The sequence below is a fragment of the Bombina bombina genome, chromosome 9 (genome assembly GCF_027579735.1).
Source record: "Bombina bombina isolate aBomBom1 chromosome 9, aBomBom1.pri, whole genome shotgun sequence".
Taxonomy (NCBI): domain Eukaryota; kingdom Metazoa; phylum Chordata; class Amphibia; order Anura; family Bombinatoridae; genus Bombina; species Bombina bombina.
In genome coordinates, this window is record NC_069507.1 from 3,572,367 (window position 1) to 3,592,475 (window position 20,109).

General features: G+C 39.2%; 1 protein-coding gene across 1 annotated transcript in view; it reads right to left on the reverse strand.

Moving 5' to 3' along the window:
- Positions 1-20,109, reverse strand: part of DNA2 (DNA replication helicase/nuclease 2) — a 545,240-nt gene that overhangs the window by 395,762 nt on the left and 129,369 nt on the right. The window contains exons 5-7 of the mRNA XM_053691839.1: positions 9,989-10,111; positions 8,479-8,692; positions 8,185-8,302 (exon numbers count right to left, since the gene is read on the reverse strand). Of these exons, the coding sequence (XP_053547814.1) occupies positions 8,185-8,302; positions 8,479-8,692; positions 9,989-10,111 (455 nt within the window). The remainder of the gene's footprint in view (positions 1-8,184; positions 8,303-8,478; positions 8,693-9,988; positions 10,112-20,109) is intronic.

Sequence of the window (20,109 nt, forward strand, 5' to 3'; positions counted from 1 at the left end):
AGTCTTCATCCAAGCGGGGCAGAAGAGGATCTTCCATCCGATTGAAGTCTTCATCCAAGCAGCATCCATCCGGAGCGAAGCGGCAGGATCCTGAAGACCTCCAGCGCGGAACATCCATCCGGCCCGACGACTGAACGACGAATGACTGTTCCTTTAAGGGACGTCATCCAAGATGGCGTCCCTCGAATTCCGATTGGAATTGGAATTAAGGTAGGAATTTTCTGATTGGCTGATGGAATCAGCCAATCAGAATCAAGTTCAATCCGATTGGCTGATCCGATCAGCCAATCAGATTGAGCTCGCATTCTATTGGCTGTTCCTATCAGCCAATAGAATGCGAGCTCAATCTGATTGGCTGATCGGATCGAACTTGATTCTGATTGGCTGATTCCATCAGCCAATCAGAAAATTCCTACCTTAATTCCGATTGGCTGATAGAATCCTATCAGCCAATCGGAATTCGAGGGACGCCATCTTGGATGACGTCCCTTAAAGGAACAGTCATTCGTCGTTCAGTCGTCGGGCCGGATGGATGTTTCGCGCTGGAGGTCTTCAGGATCCTGCCGATTCGCTCCGGATGGATGCTGCTTGGATAAAGACTTCAATCGGATGGAAGATCCTCTTCTGCCCCGCTTGGATGAAGACTTTGACCGGATCATGGACCTCTTCAGCCCCCCGCTTGGGCTTGGATCAGGACATCGGAGGAGCTCTTCAGGACGGATCGGTGAACCTGGATGGTGAAGACAAGGTAGGAAGATCTTCAGGGGCTTAGTGTTAGGTTTATTTAAGGGGGGTTTGGGTTAGATTAGGGGTATGTGGGTGGTGGGTTGTAATGTTGGGGGGGGTATTGTATGTTTTTTTTTACAGGCAAAAGAGCTGAAATTCTTGGGGCATGCCCCGCAAAGGGCCCTGTTCAGGGCTGGTAAGGTAAAAGAGCTTTTACCTTTTTTAATTTAGAATAGGGTAGGGAATTTTTTATTTTGGGGGGCTTTGTTATTTTATTAGGGGGCTTAGAGTAGGTGTAATTAGTTTAAAATTGTTGTAATATTTTTCTTATGTTTGTAAATATTTTTTTATTTTTTGTACTTTAGCTAGTTTATGTAATTGTATTTATTTGTAGCAATTGTGTTTAATTAATTTATTGATAGTGTAGTGTTAGGTTAATTGTAGGTAATTGTAGGTAGTTTATTTAATTAATTTATTGATAGGGTAGTGTTAGGTTTAATTATATTTTAGGTTAGGATTTATTTTACAGGTAAATTTGTTATTATTTTAACTAGGTAACTATTAAATAGCTATTGTACCTGGTTAAAATAATTACCAAGTTGCCTGTAAAATAAATATAAATCCTAAAATAGCTATAATATAATTATAATTTATATTGTAGCTATATTAGGGTTTATTTTACAGGTAAGTATTTAGCTTTAAATAGGAATAATTTATTTAATAAGAGTTAATTTATTTCGTTAGATTTAAATTATATTTAACTTAGGGGGGTGTTAGTGTTAGTGTTAGACTTAGCTTTAGGGGTTAATCCATTTATTATAGTAGCGGTGAGCTCCGGTCGTCAGATTAGGGGTTAATAATTGAAGTTAGGTGTCGGCGATGTTAGGGAGGGCAGATTAGGGGTTAATACTATTTATGATAGGGTTAGTGAGGCGGATTAGGGGTTAATAACTTTATTATAGTAGCGCTCAGGTCCGGTCGGCAGATTAGGGGTTAATAAGTGTAGGCAGGTGTCGGCGACGTTGTGGGGGGCAGATTAGGGGTTAATAAATATAATATAGGGGTCGGCGATGTTAGGGCAGCAGATTAGGGGTACATAGGGATAACGTAGGTTTCGGCGGTTTACGGAGCGGCAGATTAGGGGTTAAAAATAATATGCAGGGGTCAGCGATAGCGGGGGCGGCAGATTAGGGGTTAATAAGTGTAAGGTTAGGGGTGTTTAGACTCGGGGTACATGTTAGAGTGTTAGGTGCAGACGTAGGAAGTGTTTCCCCATAGGAAACAATGGGGCTGCGTTAGGAGCTGAACGCTGCTTTTTTGCAGGTGTTAGGTTTTTTTTCAGCTCAAACAGCCCCATTGTTTCCTATGGGGATATCGTGCACGAGCACGTTTTTGAGGCTGGCCGTGTCCGTAAGCAACTCTGGTATCGAGAGTTGCATTTGCGGTAAAAATGCTCTACGCTCCTTTTTTGGAGCCTAACGCAGCATTTGTTTGAACTCTCGATACCAGAGTTAAATTTATGGTGCGGCCAGAAAAAAGCCTGCGGAGCGTTAACAGCCCTTCTACCGCCGAACTTCAAATCTAGGCCTTAGATTGTATGGTTGATGAATGGGAAGTTTGGGCTAAAACGAATGAATGTTTCTTCTCTGTATTGTCATATTGAAAGAACTGTCTAAAACTTATTGTAGTTTTTTGAAGGACATCTGTATCTAGAAATGTATTTATTTTTTGAGACAACTATTTTGTGAGACGATTATTTATAAGAACTAGCTGGAATTGGTTTCTTTGGAGGTTATAACTTTCAACAGAGGTCATATATACTATTTTATTGGACAAATTTGTAGAGTTTATTAACCCATAGCTTAAGTTTTAGCGCCACCTTACTCCCTAAACGTAGATTTCTTCTGACATAAAACTACCCAGGAAGGAGGTAGTAAAATTAGGTTGGCTACTTGGGGCTAGTCCAGTGCATCACTTCACAGCATTCTTATATGAATATTCTGGGAGCTGTGGCCAGACCAAATGGAAGTGCAACAAATTGGAAGTGCTTGTCTAGAAAGGCAAACCTCAGATACTGATGGTGTTCCCTGTGTATGGGAACGTGAAGGTATGCGTCCTTCAGGTATATGGTCGTCATAAACTGACCTTCCTGTACCAAGAATGGGAGAATGGAACGAATAGTTTCCATCTTGAAGGACGGAACCCTGAGGAACTTGTTTAAACACTTGAGGTCTAAAATGGGACAAAAGGTTACCACCTTTTTGGGAACCACAAATAGATTTGAGCAGAATCCTAGACCTTGTTCTGCTAGAGGGACAGGAATGATAACTCCCAGAGAGAATAGGTCTTTTACACAGTTCAAGAAGGCTTCCTTCTTTATATGGTTTGAGGAAAGTCTTGACATTAGAAATCTGCCCCTGGGAGGGCAAGACTTCAATACTATTCTGTAACCCTGAGATACTATGTCCACCGCTCAAGGGTCTGAGACATCGCGTATACAGGCTTGACGAAAAGAGAAAGCCTGCCCCCCACCTGATCCACACAGGAATCGGGGGCGGAACCTTAATGCTGATTTAGAGTCAGCAGAAGGCTTCTTGTTTTGTTTTAAGGTGGAAAAGTCATTGCAGGCTTTTTTCCATGTTATTCATGTAAAGCTTGCAAACATAGCAAGAAGCTAAATAGTATCAAAATTAACAAAATCGAGAAACCTTTCATAATTAAAGATTTAATAAGATGTACAACTAAAAATGTAATATACATCCTAAAATGTTCTTGCAACCTGTTCTACTTAGGTGAAACAAAAAGAATGGTAAAGGACAGAATCAGAGAACACTTAAACAATATAAAGAATGGGATCGATGATACACATCTTTACAGACATTTTAAAACAGTTCACAAAGGGAACAATAAAGACCTGTCATACTGGGGTATAGAAAAAGTACACAAACATTGGAGAGGAGGAAATATTGAAAAGAAATTATTGATCAAGGAAGCAGAACTGATATACAAATACGACACACTATATCCTAGAGGCCTGAATTCTGAGCTAGACCTTTCCCCCTTCCTATTTGAAAAAAATCATTCCTCTACCTTGCTTTAATCTACCCTACCAACTAGTAGACACTATATGAACCCATTACATAAATATATAAAATAATCAGTATACCTACTATCTCATTCCCACTATGGATACCACATTATTAATGTATTAATGTTTTATCTAACTGTTAGTTTTACAAAGTGAATGTACAATAAGTTACTTAGGTTCTATAATCTAAGGGAATATCGATTTAATTATAAGTTTATCTTTACTTTTATTTTAACCTTTATTTTAAGATCCTATAATACATATTCATCTTATATCTACTTTTTAAAGTTTTTTTATATAAGAAAAGGATATATTAAGCATCATAGTAATAACAAGGGAGATGAATTATCTATTGTGATACAAGTATGAGTTTTCCAAGGATTCCTCCTTAACACAGTGTGAGAAAAAAATTCCACCTTTAATTAACTGAAAAATCAACCAATCAAAGTCTGGCATCAGCTATAAATATCTACACTTAGGACTCACAAGTATCTTGATATAGCTATGTATAGAGCGAAACGCGTCGACTCTTGTGACCCCTAGTTGCCTCCAGTAACTCTTGTGACCCTCAGTGGTATCAAGTGACTCTTCAAAAGTCTTTATTTCAAGCAATTGGAAAACTGCTATGACAGTGTAACCCGGGTTATTTCCACTACTAACAACAACTACATCACATCTTTTGGATATTCCTCTCCTGCGTGTATAAACACTAAGTGCAGGACTTTGCTGGAATACAGAGGTTCTGAAGAATTAAAGAGCCGGATTGTTACTTTGTAACGGATGAGAAGATCAAAGACCAGGCAGTGACGTCAGACGCCGACTACACGCGGCGGGTCTGAGTTTGCAGTCGCATCGAGGAAAGAAGCAGTGACTGAACCTGTCACAAAGGGAGAAGGTAACTCATACACCAAAGTATCACAATACTTATTTGTTCTTGCTTTGAACTGCCAAGTTTGGGACTAAATATTATACAGTTTACATTTGACTCTGGAAAGAATTTATTCCCATAATAAGAAATATTTCTGTCAACAAAATACGGCAATTGGAAACTCTTACTGCAAAGACTCCCTTGTTATATAGAGCTGCGGGAAATTATTAGGAATCTAATTTTAATTGTTATCAAGTTTTAGCTTTTATTTTCTATACTCTTTTTTTATGGGGAGACGTCTCCTTATGCTATATTATCAAATCTGAATTTATATCGCTACAATAAATAACTTTTATTAAGACATATTCTCCTTCCAAGTGGTTTCTAAATATTGTGTGAAATATGTATACTGAAATTTGCTTTTAGATAATCTGATAACATTGTCATTTCAGAAACTGTAGTCTACATATATGGAATATATAACAAAAACCATACGAAATCAGCAGTAAGCAATTTTTAGTAACATCAATCAAGGTAATTTGGGCATATTAGATCTATATCACGGTGCACTTAATTCACATCCTGATCAATTATAAAAATCGTTCATACTGTATCCTAAAGGTTACACAGCACAAGTACAACACAATATTTAAATAAAATAACACTCCGATAATAAATAAGAAAATTTAAATAATAGACCAAAAAAAAAATTTTTCTATATGCACACACATAGTGTTTTTTATAAATAGATTTCATAAGCTTTCAATAGCGCCCTCACGTCCACCCCTTTTTTTCTTGTTTTGTTTTCCCTTATTCCAGGGCTGGTTGGATTTCCAGGAAGATCTGGTTTAGATAAGGAAGAGGAGGACTTTTTCCCTTAAAGTTACGAAAGAAACGAAAATTAGAAGGTTTGATGACCTCTAGGTCTGTTCTTCTTGTCCTGAGGTAGGAAAGATCCCTTTCCATCCGTAATTTCTGAAATGATCTCTGCCAGACCAGGTCCAAACAGAGTATTTCCCTTGTAAGGTAAAGCCAAAAGCTTGGTCTTGGAAGAGACATCAGCCGACCAAGATTTTAACCACAGAGCGAGCTAGAACCGTGAAGCTAGAGATCTTAGCTCCCAGACGAAATATCTGCATATTGGCATCACAGATAAAAGTATTCGCCAATTGAAGAGCTTTGATCCTATCTTGGATCTCCTCTACTGTAGTTTCCTCTAATAGGATCAGATAACGCATCACACCAATAAGATGCAGCTCCTGCAACCGTAGCAACTCGCTGCTGGTTGCCACTGTAACCCTTTATCGACATACATCTTTTTTAAGTAAGCCTCTAGCTTCTTGTCCATTGGATCCTTAAAAGAGCAACTATACTATATAGGAATGGTAGTTCTCGTAGCAAGAGTAGAAATCGCTCCTTCTAGTTTAGGAACAGTGCGCCATGAGTCACAAATAGAGTCGGCCACAGGAAACATTTTCTTAAAAACAGAGAAAGGGGAAAAAAGGAACCCCTGGTTTGTCCCATTCCTGAGCAATAATTTCAGACATCTTCCTAGGGACAGGAAAAACCTCCTCAGGAGATGGGGAATCATAGACTCTATCCGATTTTGAAGACTTTGTGGGGTTGATAGCAACCACCGGTTCAGAGTCATCCAAAGTAGCTAGAACCTCCTTCAAAAGTAATCGGAGGAGCTCATGCTTAAATCTAAAATTAACTTCTTCAGATTCTGAAGATTTTTCTGCTAAAGTGTCAGAGTCTGAAATCTCACCTTCAGAAGCTCCTGAAGTATTCTCATCTTTAGACATCTGAGCAAGAGTGGCTAATGCAGTTTAGAATCAGAAACCTTAGCATAAGGGAAGTGTTAGATTTTCTCTTACGCTTACCCAATGAAGGGAAAGCTGACAAAGCCGCTGTTACTGCAGAAGAAACCTGAGCGGCAAAATCCCCAGGTAAATAAACACCCCTAGGTGTATGAGAGGACACAGAAGGCACAGTATGAGAAACAGTTAAGGCTTGGGACGTTTGAGGAGAAAGCTGAGGCATATCACACACAGCATTATCCGGAGTCTGAGACACATTAGGCTCAGAAGGGAATAATTTGTCTTTAAATTTTAAAGTCTTAGATAAACAAGAAAAAATTGCATAGGCAAAACAATTTGGGCTTCTAAACAAAGTAAACATTTATCCATGGAGCTGGATTGATCCTGTTCTAAATCCATAGCTAATAATATCAACAAGTAATAGGCAATGAAATACAAAAATAAAATGCTTTAAATTTTATTAAAGGTTAGAAATCAAATGGGGAAAGAAAAACACTTAGGAGCAAAAAAAACTTCAGGTTGCCTATGACAGAAAAATAAAAAGCTTTTTATATTTTAATAAAGTTTAAAAATTAAATGAGGGAAGAAATAACTTTAAGACCAAAAATACCTCAGATTGTCTGAGGTTCCTACCGGCAAGAAAATACCCAACTAGTAATGGGAATGGAGTCTAAGTTGGTCAGCAATACGATCCTATGAGGACACCAAATGCAGCCTCCACTTGAAGAGCTGAATTCAACTGCAAATTAGTCCGGTCGCAATGGCACCGCTACACCGGAAGTGCGGGTGTCACGTGACCGGACTGAAAATAAAGCGTGCAACAATATCTCTGTAGAGAGAAAAAGGCGCTAGTTAAAATCTACTGTCTGGAAAAACAGCATAATCGTATAACACACAGAAGAGCAACCGCAAGTAAAAACAATGCTTTGGCTCACCAGCCTAATGTCCCAAGCCTTACACATGTCTCTATTAAAAAAATTAAAGATCTCTGACATCCCAGCCCATTGAGTGAACTCTGTCTCTTTCATATCTCCAAATTAGGAATAACTTATCCCATATTGAAAAGTGCCAATAAAAATGTGCCCATTTGAATCCTCAAATTAATCATCAAAAGGGATCTGGAGGAGGATTAACCCCATAAGTCCTGCTGTCCTTCATTACCTAGAAGGCAAAGGCACTTAACTCAGATCCTACTGCATAAGAGATGCTGATCCTCAAGGTGTGGCAGGCACTATGCTCCCTGTCAGGGACCTGTAGGGAAAGAAAGAACAGAGAAACCAACTCTGGCTTTCCACAAAGGGGTAGCAAAGTGTTAAAAGTAAAGCGAAGGACTGCCTCGTCGCCTTGTAACTGCTAAAAGCCACCACTACTCTTGCTCAAGAGATTGACGTGGACACAGCTAGACCCCAATCCTTGCTTGCAGGAAAAAGTACCCATAAAAGTATTAAATTCTTCAGACACTAACTTCGCACAACCTCCATTGAGAGAGGCAAAGAGAAAGACTAGAAATTATGGGTAAGGCAGTTAAACTTAACAGTTATGCTGGGGTGCTCTTTGCCTCCTCCTGCTGGCCAGGAGTTGAATATCCCACTAGTAATTAGAATGACGTTGTGGACTCTCCATGTCTTAGGAAATGAAAATGAATTCCAGTTAAGCTGATGTGTGCAAACATGTCCCGTTACCTCTTCTGTCCAGGCGATTTCCTGGTACCGAGTACATCTTTCCTGTTTTTAAATAGAGAAGTAGGCCTGCTTCTGGGTCTGCTCGCCTCTCCTGACTTAACAAAGTGTACAAAACAACCTGAACAAAGAAAGAAATCTCATATATTAGTACATTGCCAACATATATAACACACAACGTGTGCACACACCCACACCACATAACACCCCCCCCCCCCCCACACACACACACACACACACACACACACACATAAAGCCTACATTATCAGCACTACCAGAGCGCAGTCATAGACTCACCTGACTTCGGTGCTCTATTGAGTTTGATTCTTTGCCGGTTTTTAGCTCCAGGGGCATAACTTTACAATGAGACTTGGACTTTTGATGTATTTTGACGCCAGCAGTTACATCTATTTTGCCTTTTAAGCCAAATCTTGGGGACCAAATATTTTCTTCAATATCCAGAAATTCTGTGACTTGGAATGAACAGGCAGCATCCTTGTTATATTGTGATCTAATGTAAAACAAAGAAAATATTTATTGGGTTGGCCCCAGAGGTTTATGCGATGGTATTGGCACATAGATAAAAAAAGGTGAGGTGCCAGGGATTATAGAAAACTACAGTATTTTGTGTCACAGCTGAGACTGTACTATGTATCCTCTTTATTTCTTCTATATTCCCTATTTACTCTGTAAATATGACAAGAAAGTGATCACTCTGTGTGACTGCAGCCCATTTAGGCTCTAGCTGTTTTCGGTAAGGTCTTGGCTTTGTCTTTTAGGAGTTTATTACACAGGCAGTGTAGGCTTCTTACATTGTGTAATATATAGTGTAGGTGTTACATGTTTATTCATCAGACAGAAGGCTGTAAAACCTCTTACTGTTTATTACACACAGACGTCTCACATTGTGTAATATATAGTGTAGGTGTTACATGTTTATTCATCAGACAGAAGGATGTAGAACCTCTTACTGTTTATTACACACAGACGTCTCACATTGTGTAATATATAGTGTAGGTGTTACATGTTTATTCATCAGACAGAAGGATGTAAAACCTCTTACTGTTTATTACACACACAGACGTCTCACATTGTGTAATATATAGTGTAGGTGTTACATGTTTATTCATCAGACAGAAGGCTGTAAAACCTCTTACTGTTTATTACACACAGACGTCTCACATTGTGTAATATATAGTGTAGGTGTTACATGTTTATTCATCAGACAGAAGGCTGTAAAACCTCTTACTGTTTATTACACACAGACGTCTCACATTGTGTAATATATAGTGTAGGTGTTACATGTTTATTCATCAGACAGAAGGATGTAAAACCTCTTACTGTTTATTACACACACAGACGTCTCACATTGTGTAATATATAGTGTAGGTGTTACATGTTTATTCATCAGACAGAAGGCTGTAAAACCACTTACTGTTTATTACACACACACAGACGTCTCACATTGTGTAATATATAGTGTAGGTGTTACATGTTTATTCATCAGACAGAAGGCTGTAAAACCTCTTACTGTTTATTACACACACACGTCTCACATTGTGTAATATATAGTGTAGGTGTTGCATGTTTATTCATCAGACAGAAGGCTGTAAAACCTCTTACTGTTTATTACACACACACGTCTCACATTGTGTAATATATAGTGTAGGTGTTACATGTTTATTCATCAGACAGAAGGCTGTAAAACCTCTTACTGTTTATTACACACACACGTCTCACATTGTGTAATATATAGTGTAGGTGTTACATGTTTATTCACTAGACAGAAGGCTGTAAAACCACTTACGTTTTATTGTTCGGTTGATGTTGGCTGGTTGGAGTCACGCAGTCCTTTGCCCATTTATGAAAGGAGGGAAGATATTCCAGCACTTCTTGAATTATATCCATTTGATTTAGACCTAACTGATACCTGCAAATGAAACCGTAGCAGTAAAAGATGTGCTGGGTAAGGGAGGGGTATAAAGATGTGCTAGGTAACGGAGGGTATATTTCAGAAGAACTATCCACTGTCCTCAAAGAGATATTAAAACAGGGCTCTTTTGGTAAAAACAAATGTGTAATCAAAGTAAAGCAACTTGTTTTCTTGCACTTAGAATTTTCTCGGTGTAGCCATTGCGTGTAGCTAGATAAGGGACATGTTGGGTAGATTGGGTAACATGGAGTTTAAAATTTTACTATATGCTGATTTGTTTATTTTTCTAGAGGACTCAACTAAGTCCATTCCAAAAATTCTTCAGATGTTATCTACCTTTAGTTCCATTGCAGGTTATAAAATCAATCTACAAAAAAGTGAACTTTTATGGATATTAAAACATAGGGGAAGTTGTATTGATCACCCATTTAAAAATACAGATAACATCAAATATTTGGGTATTATACTACACAGAAATCCTAAGATGTGGTATAATCTAAATTTTAAACCAGTTTTTGAAAAAGCCATTGCAGATCTTAAGAATTGGTCTTCATTCCCTTTCTCTCTTTCGGCTCGTGTGAATCTAGTTAAAACTATCATCTTTCCGAGGATATTATACCTCTTGCAAAATCTTCCATTATTTATTCCTAATCAGGAAATCCGAAAGTTCTACGCAGCATGCTCACAATTTTTTTGGAAAGGACAAAAAGCTCGTATTGCCATTGCAAAACTATATCAAGAAAAGAGTAGCGGTGGACTGGCGTTGCCGGATATAAAACTTTATAATTTGACCACTCTAGCTAAAATAGCTATCGGTTGGCTGATTGGCTCTAATAAAGTATCTTCTGTGGAGATGGAGAGTTTGCTTATAACTCCTTTTTCCTAAAAACATAATTTATGCTTACCTGATAAATTTATTTCTCTTGTAGTGTATCCAGTCCACGGATCATCCATTACTTATGGAATATATTCTCCTTCCCAACAGGAAGTTGCAAGAGTCCACCCACAGCAAAGCTGCTATATAGCTCCTCCCCTAACTGCCATATTCAGTCATTCGACCGAAAACATGCAGAGAAAGGAAAAACCATAGGGTGCAGTGGTGACTGTAGTTCAAATGAAAAAATTACCTGCCTTAAAGTGACAGGGCGGGCCGTGGACTGGATACACTACAAGAGAAATAAATTTATCAGGTAAGCATAAATTATGTTTTCTCTTGTTAAGTGTATCCAGTCCACGGATCATCCATTACTTATGGAATACCCATACCAAAGCTAAAGTACACGGATGATGGGAGGGACAAGGCAGGTACTTAAACGGAAGTTACCACTGCCTGTAAGAAACCCTTTCTCCCAAAAATAGCCTCCGAAGAAGCAAGGTATCAAATTTGTTAAATTTGAAAAAGTATGAAGCGCAGACCAAGACTTCGTCTTGTAAATCTGTTCAACAGAAGCCACATTTAAAAAAGGCCCAAGTGAAAACCACAGCTCTAGTAGAATGAGCTGTAATCCCTTCAGGAGGCTGCGGTCCAGCAGTCTCATAAGCTAAATGAATTATGCTTTTTAACCAAAAAGACAGAGAGGCTGCCGAAGTCTTTTGACCTCTCCTCTGTCCATAATAGACAACAAACAAGGTGAACGTTTGATGAAAACTGTAGTAGCTTGTAAGTAAAACTTTAAAGCACAAACCACGTCCAATATTGTGTAATAGACGTTCCTTCTTTGAGGAAGGATTAGGATACAAGCATGGAACAACTATCTCTTGAGTGATGTTCTTGTTAGATACCACCTTAGGAAAAAACCCAGGTTGGTACGCAGGACTACCTTATCCGTACGAAGGACCAGATAAGGAGAATCACATTGTAACACAGATAACTTGGAGACTCTACGAGTCGAGGAAATAGCTACCCAAAAGGAACTTTCCAAGATAAAGATTGATATCTATGGAACAAAAAAGGTTCAAACAGAACTTCTTGAAGAACCTTAAGAACCAGGTTTAAGCTCCATGGTGGAGCAACAGTTTTAAACACAGGCTTGGATCTAACCAAAGCCTGACCAAATGCCTGAACGTCTAGAATACCTGCCAGACGCTTGTGCAAAAAAATAGACAGAGTAAAAATCTGTCCCTTAAGGAATTAGCTGACAACCCTTTTCTCCAAAACATCTTGGAGAAAAGATAATATCCTGGGAATCCAGACTTTACTCCATGAGTAACCCTTGGATTCATAACAATCAGATATTTACACCATATCTATGTTCAATTTTCCTAGAGACAGGCTTTCATGTCTGTATTAAGGTATCAATGACTGACTCGGAGAAGCCATGCTTTGATGACATCAAGCGTTCAGTCTCCAGGCAGTCCATCTCAGATTGATTCTATTTAGATGGTTGAAAGGACCCTGAGGTAGAGGGACCTGTCTCAGAAGCAGAGACTGTGATGGAAAGGATGACATGTCCACCAGATCTGCATACCAGGTCCTGCGTGGCTACGCAGGCGCTGACAAAAACACCAAAGCCCTCTCCTGCTTGGTCTTGACCTCCGGAGGAAATCCCACTCCCCCGGAAGAAAAGTCTGACGACTTAGAAAAAACCACCTCCCAGTTCTCAACACCTGGGATATGGATAGCTGATAGACAAGAGTGAGTCTCTGTCCAGTGAATTATTGTAAGACTTCTAACATCGCTAGGGAACTTCTGTTCCCCTTGATGGCTGATGTAAACCACAGTCGTGTATATTGTCCGACTGAATATGATGTACCTCAGAGTTGCTAACTGAGGCCAAGTCTGAAGAGCATGGAATATCACTCCCAGTTCCAGAATATTTATTAGAAGGAGGGCCTCCTCCTAAGTCCACTATCCCTGAGCCTTCAGGGAGTTCCAGACTGCATCCCAACCTAAAAGGCTGGCATCTATTGTAACAATTGTCCCATCTGACCTGCGGAAGGTCATACCCTTGGACAGATGGACCCGACATAGTCACCAGAGAATCTCTGGTCTCTTGGTCCAGGTTTAACAGGGGGACAAACCTGTGTAATCCCCGTTCCTCTGACTGAGCATGCATAGTTGCAACGGTCTGAAATGTAGACGTGCAAACGGTACTATGTCCCTTGCTGCTACCATTAAGCCGATTTCATTCATGTACTGAGCCACCGAAGGGCGCGGATGGAATGAAAAACACGGCAGAAATTTAGAAACTTTGACAACCTGGACTCCGTCAGGTAAATTTTCATTTCTACAGAATCTATCAGAGTCCCTAAGAGGGAAACCCTTGAGATTGGGGATAGAGAACTCTTTCCTTGTTCACTTTCCACCCATGTGATCTCAGAAATGCCAGTACTACGTCCGTATGAGACTTGGCAATTTGGATGTTTGACGCCTGTATCAGGATGTCGTCTAAATAAGGGGCCACTTCTATGCCCCGCGGCCTAAGGACCGCCAAAGTGACCCCAGAACCTCCATAAAGATTCTTGGGGCTGTAGATATCCCAACGGAAAGAGCTACAAACTGGTAATGCCTGTCTAGAAAGGCAAACCTTAAACGATGGTGATCTTTATGCATCGCCATGTGAGGATAAGCATCCTTCAAATCCATTGTAGTCCTCTATTGACTCTCCTGGATCATAGTTAAGATGGTACGAATAGTTTCCATCTTAAAAGACGGAATTCTGAGGAATTTGTTTAAGATCTTTAGATCCAAAATAGGTCTGAAGGTTCCCTCTCCTTGGGAACCACAAACAGATTTGAGTAAAAAACTCTGTCCCTGTTCCTCTCTTGGAACTGGATGGATCTCGTACACAATGTAAGAATGCCTCCTTTATCTGGTTTGCAGATAATTGGAAAGGCGAAATCTCCCCTTTTTTGGGGGGGAATCTTTGAAAATCCAGAAGATATCTCTGGGATATAAATTCCAATGCCTAGGGATCCTGGGCTGCCCCCTATAGGATCCGTTACCGGATAGGGGTCCGTTCCTTCATGCTGCCTTAGAGGCAGCAGCAGGCTCCTTGGCCTGCTTATCTTTGTTCCAGGTCCGATTGTCTCCAGACCGCCTTGGACTGAGCAAAAATTCCCTCTTGTTTTGCCTTAGAGGAAGTGAATGCCACACCTGCCCTGAAGTTTTAAAAGGCACGAAAATTAGACCTTTCTTGGCCCTTGATTTGGACCTATCCTGAGGAAGGGCATGACCTTTTCCTCCAGTGATATAAGCAATAATCTCCTTCAAACCAGGCCCGAATAGGGTCTGCCCCATGAAGGGAAGTTAAGTAGCTTATTTATTAATAAAGTCACAACAGCTGACCATGATATAAGCCATAGCGCTCTGCGCGCCAGTATAGTAAAAAACAGAATTCTTAGCCGTTAGTCTAGTCAAATGAACAAAGGCATCAGAAAACAAAGGAATTGGCTAGCATAAGCTTGTCAAATATATTCATCCAATGGAGTCGCTAACTGTAAAGCCTCATCAAGAGACTCAACCCAGAACGCCGCAGCAGCAGTGACAGAAGCAATGTATGCAAGGGGCTGCAGGATAAAACCCTGTTGAATAAACATTTTTTTATCCATTGGATCTAAAAAGCACAACTGTGCTCGCCAGAGGTAGTGGTACGCCTAGCTAGAGTAGAAACTCTTCTCTCCACCTTAGGAACTGTCTGCCTGATCGTAACTATTAGAAAACATTCTTCTAAAAAATAGGAGGGGAAGAGAACGGCACACCTGGTCTATCCCATTCCTTATTAAAAAAATTTTAATAAACCTCTTTAGGTATTGGAAAAACATCAGTACACACCGGCACTGCATATTATTTATCCAGTCTACACAATTTCTCTGGCCCTGCGATTCTACACATTTATTCAGGGCAACCAAAGCCTCCCTGAGCAACAAGTGGAGGTTCTCAAGCATAAATTTTAAATGTAGAAATATCAGAATCAGGTGAAATCATCTTCCCTGAGTCAAAAAAAAAAAAAAAATCACCCACAGACTAAGCATATTGTGAGGTAGTATCATACATGGTTCTTAAAGCGTCTGTATGCTCTGTATCTACCCCCAGAGCTATCTGCTTTCCTTTAATTTCAGGTAGTCTGACTAATACTGCTGCCAGAGTATTATTCACCACCTTTGCCATGTCTTGTAAAATAAACGCTATGGACGCCCTTGATGTACTTGGCGCCATTTGAGCGTGAGTCCCTGAAGCGGGAGTCGAAGGGTCTGACACGTGGGGAGAGTTAGTCGGCATAACTACCCCCACGACAGAATCCTCTGGTGATAATGTTTTTAAAGACAAAAAATGATCTTTATTGTTTAACATGAAATCAGTACATCTAGTACACATTCTAAGATGGGGTTCCACCATGGCTTTAAAACATAATGAACACAGAGCTTCCTCTATGTCAGACATGTTAGAACAGACTAATAATGAGACTAGTAAGCTTGGAAAACACTTTAAATCAAGTTAACAAGCAAATATATAAAACGTTACTGTGCCTTTAAGAGAAACAAATTTTGTCAAAATTTGAAAAACAGTGAAAAAAGGCAGTAAAACAAACGAAATTTTTACAGTACATGTAATAAGGTAACAGAGCATTGCACCCACTTGCAAATGGATGATTAACCCCTTAATGCAAAAAACAGATCAAAAAAACGACAGACGTTTTTAAAAACAGACACAACAAACTGCCACAGCAGAGCTGTGGATTACCTTCCCTATAAACGATTTTGGAAGTCTTTTTAGCCCTTTAGAAATGTCCTGTAGTATTCATGGGACTGCTGAGGGAATCTGGATGATTCATTTTGTAATTTTAACTGCGCAAAAAAGCGCTAAATTAGGCCCTTCCCGCTCATATTACAACAGTGGGAAGCTTCAGTTAAATGTTTCTATGCAAAATTTAAGCCAGCCATGTGGAAAAAAATTAGGCCCCAATAAGTTTTATCACCAATGTACGTTAAAAAACGATTAAACATGCCAGCAAACGTTTTAAAAACACATTTTTATAAGAGTATGTATCTCTATTAATAAGCCTGATACCAGTCGCTATCGCTGCATTTAAGGCTTTACTTACATTACTTCGGTATCAGCAGTATTTTCTTAGTCAATTCCATTCCTAGAAAAATATTTTACTGCACATACCTTATCTGCAGGAAAACCTGCACGCCATTCCCCCTCTGAAGTACCTCACTCCTCAGAATGTGTGAGAACAGCAAATGGATCTCAGTTACGTCTGCTAAGATCATAGAAAAACGCAGGCAGATTCTTCTTCCAAATACTGCCTGAGATAAACAGCACACTCCGGTGCCATTAAAAAATAACAAACTTTTGATTGAAGAATAAACTAAGTATAAAAAACCACAGACTCTCACAACCTATCTATGTTGAGGCTTGCAAGAGAATGACTGAGTATGGCAGTTAGGGGAGGAGCTATATAGCAGCTTTGCTGTGGGTGGACTCTTGCAACTTCCTGTTGGGAAGGAGAATATATTCCATAAGTAATGGATGATCCGTGGACTGGATACACTTAACAAGAGAAAGCTATCTTACATTGTCCAATAAAGAAACGTCCGTCAAATATTAGTAATCTTATATCTTTTAAAAACGTTATAATAGCATGGCAAAAAATCTGTAGTCTGTGTAACTTAGATTTTAGATTCTCTCCATTTTTACCAATACAATGTAATCCAGAGTTTATTCCAGGAATCCATGAACAAACATATCATACTTGGGCCCAAACAGGCCTTAAGTATATGAACCAACTCATCTCTACCTCAGGACAGATGCTGTCTTATTGTGATTTAGCGCACTCATTTGAACTACCAAGACATAGTCTATTTGCATATTTTCAAACTCGGCATTATATTAATTCGCTAGATCCTGGTAGTCAATTGGAATCTCGCTGGTCTGAGCTTAATGATTGTATTAAAAAAGCTGCTGCGGGCAAATTTACGATCTCTTTGCTATATAATATTATGCTTGCAAAACAGGGCCAAATTTTCTCGCAAAAGCAGGTTTCTTTTTGGCGTCAATATTTCCCGCAATTTGAAGTAGTTAATATTGTTTATAGTTTTTTGGTATTAGAGAAACTGAATGTATCAATTGCGTGGAAAGAATCGCAGACCAAACTAATTCATAATGCTTATCTAACGCCTCTAAAAATGTCTAAATTCTCTTCCTCAACACAACAACATTGTCCAAAATGTCATTTACTAAATGCAGACATTATACATATGCTTTTTTATTGTCCAAAAATAAACCAACTGTGGGGCAAAGTTAATTACTGGTATAATCGGCAGTTTCACGATAACTTTAAAATTCAAGCCTATCATACAATTTTTCTGATACATTCAAATTTAGTAGTGGCTAAACCAAAAAATATTGGAATACTGAATACGATAATCTTAGTAACCAGAATTTTAATTCTGAGAAAATGGTAAGACACATTTCCACCCGGATTCTCAAGTTTTCGTAATATGTTGCTCCAACAACTTATCTTTGAATCACATAATACTATTTCCCAGTTTAAAGATAGGGCCGAATTATTTGTGGAAAACTGGCAACCTATGATTAATCTATACCCACTTTCTACACAGAAGTTAGTTTTGGCTCCCCTGCGTTCCACTGAAATCTACAAGACCTTTTTTGGAGATTAATTTTTCAAATGGTAATTAGTACATGAGTGTGGACCAAATGACGGGGACAGGGGGGATGAGAGAGAGGTAGCGTGGTGTGTTTTTTTTTTTTGTTGTTTTTTGTTGTTTTTTGTTTTTCTTCTTTTCTTCTTATTTCTTTTCCCCCTTCTCTTTCTGTTAACCATTTTTTATGTTTGTTAATCTATCAGAAAATTATTCCAACAAATGTTATCTTATTTGGGCATGAACTACATGACCTATATTGTTGATTTACATATGTAGATTTTTAAGTTATGTAAATTTAAGGTTATAGTTGTATTCTTTAAGTAGGCCATGATAGGAGGTGTATATGAGTATAATTTTGATTTAGGATAGACTCTTTAAAATTCAAGATGTAATCCCTCTATCTAAGGTTAATTTTAGTTTGTTCCTCTAGAAAAGGAAAACATGCTGTATTATAATGTTTTGTTGACTTACATAACCTACCCTGTGTGGCAGGCTGAAATACTAAGTTTGCCCAATTGTTATTGTTGTTCACTGTTGGATGATAAATAAAAGACTTTAAAAAAAAAAAAAAAAAAAAAGGGACATGTTGGTAACTTAGGTTGCATTCCCACCTATTCTGAGCATGCACAAATCTGACTTCCTGTTTTTCTAGTATTCACTATTAAACCAGCTCATGTTACTCTAGAAGTTTTATGACATCAGGCTATGAATGTCTTCCTGCAGAGACCCCAGCCTCCTTGTAGTGGTGTAACGGGAAGAACTAAACAATGCACAAAAGTAAAAAAAAAAACAAAAAAAACATTAATTTCTCTTGTGATGTATCGAGTCCACGGATTCATCCTTACTTGTGGGATATTCTCCTCCCCTACAGGAAGTGGCAGAGAGAGCACCCACAGCAGAGCTGCCTATATACCTCCCCCCTTAGCCCCACCCCCCAGTCATTTGACCGAAGGCTAGGAAGAAAAAGGAGAAACTATAGGGTGCAGTGGTGACTGAAAGTTTAAAAATAAAAATATATATGCCTGTCTTAATAAACAAGGCGGGCCGTGGACTCGATACATCACAAGAGAAATAAATTTATCAGGTAAGCATAAATTATGTTTTCTCTTGTAAGATGTATCGAGTCCACGGATTCATCCTTACTTGTGGGAGACCAATACCAAAGCTTTAGGACACGGATGAAGGGAGGGACAAGACAGGGACCTTAAACGGAAGGCACCACTGCTTGTAGAACCTCTCTCCCAAAAATAGCCTCCGAAGAAGCAAAAGTATCAAATTTGGAAAAAGTATGAAATGAAGACCAAGTCGCCGCATTACAAATCTGTTTAACAGAAGCCTCATTTTTAAAAATCATGTGTAAGCCACAGCTCTAGTAGAATGAGCAGTAATTCTTTCAGGAGACTGTTGGCCAGCAGTCTCATAAGCCAAACGGATGATGCTTTTCAGCCAAAAGGAAAGAGAGGTAGCCGTAGCCTTCTGACCTCTCCTCTTACCAGAATAAACAACAAACAATGAAGATGTTTGACGGAAATCTTTAGTTGCTTGTAAATAGAACTTTAAAGCACGAACTACATCAAGATTGTGCAACAGACGTTCCTTCTTTGAAGGATTAGGACACAGTGAAGGAACAACAATCTCTTGATTGATATTCTTATAAGAAACAACCTTAGGAAGAAACCCAGATTTGGTACGCAAAAACACCTTATCTGCATGGAAAATAAGTTAAGGGGAATCACACTGTAAAGCATATAGCTCAGAAACTCTTCGAGCCGAAGAGATAGCTACTAAAAACAAAACTTTCCAAGATAGAAGCTTAATATCCATGGAATGCATAGGTTCAAACGGAACCCCTTGAAGAACTTTAAGAACTAAATTTAGGCTCCATGGCGGAGCAACAGGTTTAAATACAGGCTTGATTCTGACCAAAGCCTGACTAAATGCTTGAACGTCTGGGACATCTGCCAGACATTTGTGTAGAAGAATAGACAAAGCAGATATTTGTCCTTATAAGGAACTAGCTGATAATCCCTAATCCAAACCTTCTTGGAGAAAAGACAATATTCTAGGAATCCTAATCTTACTCCACGAGTAACCTTTGGATTCACACCAATAAAGATTATTTGCGCCAAATCTTATGATAGATCTTCCTGGTGACAGGCTTTCTAGCCTGAATCAGGGTATCAATGACCGACTCAGAGAAACCACGCTTTGATAGAATCAAGCGTTCAATCTCCAAGCAGTCAGACGCAGAGAAATTAGATTTGGATGCGTGAACAGACCTTGGATTAGAAGGTCCTGCCTCATTGGCAGAGTCCATGGTCTAGAACCGAGGACATGTCCACTAGGTCTGCATACCAAGTCCTGCGTGGCCATGCAGGTGCTAT